The sequence below is a fragment of the Mus caroli genome, chromosome 5 (assembly GCF_900094665.2).
Source record: "Mus caroli chromosome 5, CAROLI_EIJ_v1.1, whole genome shotgun sequence".
Taxonomy (NCBI): Eukaryota; Metazoa; Chordata; class Mammalia; order Rodentia; family Muridae; genus Mus; species Mus caroli.
In genome coordinates, this window is record NC_034574.1 from 127,722,332 (window position 1) to 127,723,679 (window position 1,348).

General features: G+C 52.9%; 1 protein-coding gene across 1 annotated transcript in view; it reads right to left on the bottom strand.

Moving 5' to 3' along the window:
• The window catches only part of Tmem270 (transmembrane protein 270), a 4,781-nt gene extending 4,263 nt beyond the window's left edge, over positions 1–518 (bottom strand). Inside the window, exon 1 of the mRNA XM_021163727.1 lies at positions 419–518. Within this exon, the coding sequence (XP_021019386.1) occupies positions 419–490 (72 nt within the window). The 5' untranslated portion in view covers positions 491–518. The remainder of the gene's footprint in view (positions 1–418) is intronic.
• Between the last annotated feature and the right edge of the window lie 830 nt (positions 519–1,348).

Sequence of the window (1,348 nt, forward strand, 5' to 3'; positions counted from 1 at the left end):
CACACACACACACACACACACACACACACACACACACACACTATTTATAGACATAAATATATAATCTTTTTAAGGGAAAGAAATGAAGGGCTAGGAATAACAATGTACATCTTTAGTCTCAGCACAGGGGAGGCAGAGGCAGGCAAATCTCTGAGTTCAAGGTTAGCCTGGTCTACACAGAAAGTACCAGGACACCACCAGGACTACATAATAGAACCTTATCTTAAACACATACACACACACACACACACACACACACACACACACACGGAAGAGAGAAGAGAAAGGAGGGGGAGAGGAGGAGAAGGAAGCAAGATGCCACAGCACTTGGGAGATGGGGCTCTCAGGACTTGACTGTTTATTCCTTGGTGGCTGAGAATGGCTGAATCTCCAGGTGCCCTCTCCATACCCTACTTACCAGTGCAGAGAGCCTCCCAGCCCGCAGAAGAATTCTGAGAAGGCCAGATCTGACCCGGGGAGCGGCCTCCATGTCTGGCCTCCACCCATTCCTCCAGCCAGGAGAGGCAGGGTGACCTCACAGATGCCATAGGGTGGGGGTCCAGTTGCCATGGGGACCCAGTTGCCACATGACACACTACCCTTTGCCATAGCTCCCCTTACCTGCTCCTCTGAGCTCAAGTCTGGCTCCATGATCATCACAGATGTCTATCCTTAGGATCAATTGTCTACCTACTACCTGGGAAAAAACTCAGAGCCCATTTCAGAATCGCCTAGTTTACTGCCAGACGTGGGGGGTTGAGTGGTAGGGAGATAGGGATGTGGAGAAAGGAGAACAAAATGAAGGAGGGAGGAGATGGGCTCTCTATGGCCTTACTTTCCAAGTTGGACCGCAAGGGTAGCAGTTTTCCCATAGGAGAAGCCTCAGTTTAGCATCCTCAACTGAGACCCCTCTGTCCTCACCTCCACCCCCCACCCCCAGGCCTCTTTCTCTGTCCTTTCCCTCTCCCCATCAATTTCAGGCTGAAGAACCAGTGTGCAGTCTTGGGAGCAGGGATGACCAGCTGGGGGCACAAAGGAATCAGTGTACGCTGCCTTGCACCACGCCAGGGGGCGCCATTCTGCTTTCCTTCCTGGAGAAGCGTGCTCACATCCCCAGAACAAGACCTAAAAGAGCTCCGAGCNGGTGCAGTACCGCGATGCGGTCGCGCGAGGGCAGAAGACACCGCGGGGGCGAGCAGGGCGCTTGGCAGGCAGGAGAAAGTTTCTCATTTTGCAAGGCTGATTTCCTGGTAACAACCTCCTGGAGACACCCGAGAGAGCTACCTGTGCATTTCCAGTCAATGCCTGGGTTACAAGAAGGGAACCACCCGGAGATAATGAGGCTTAG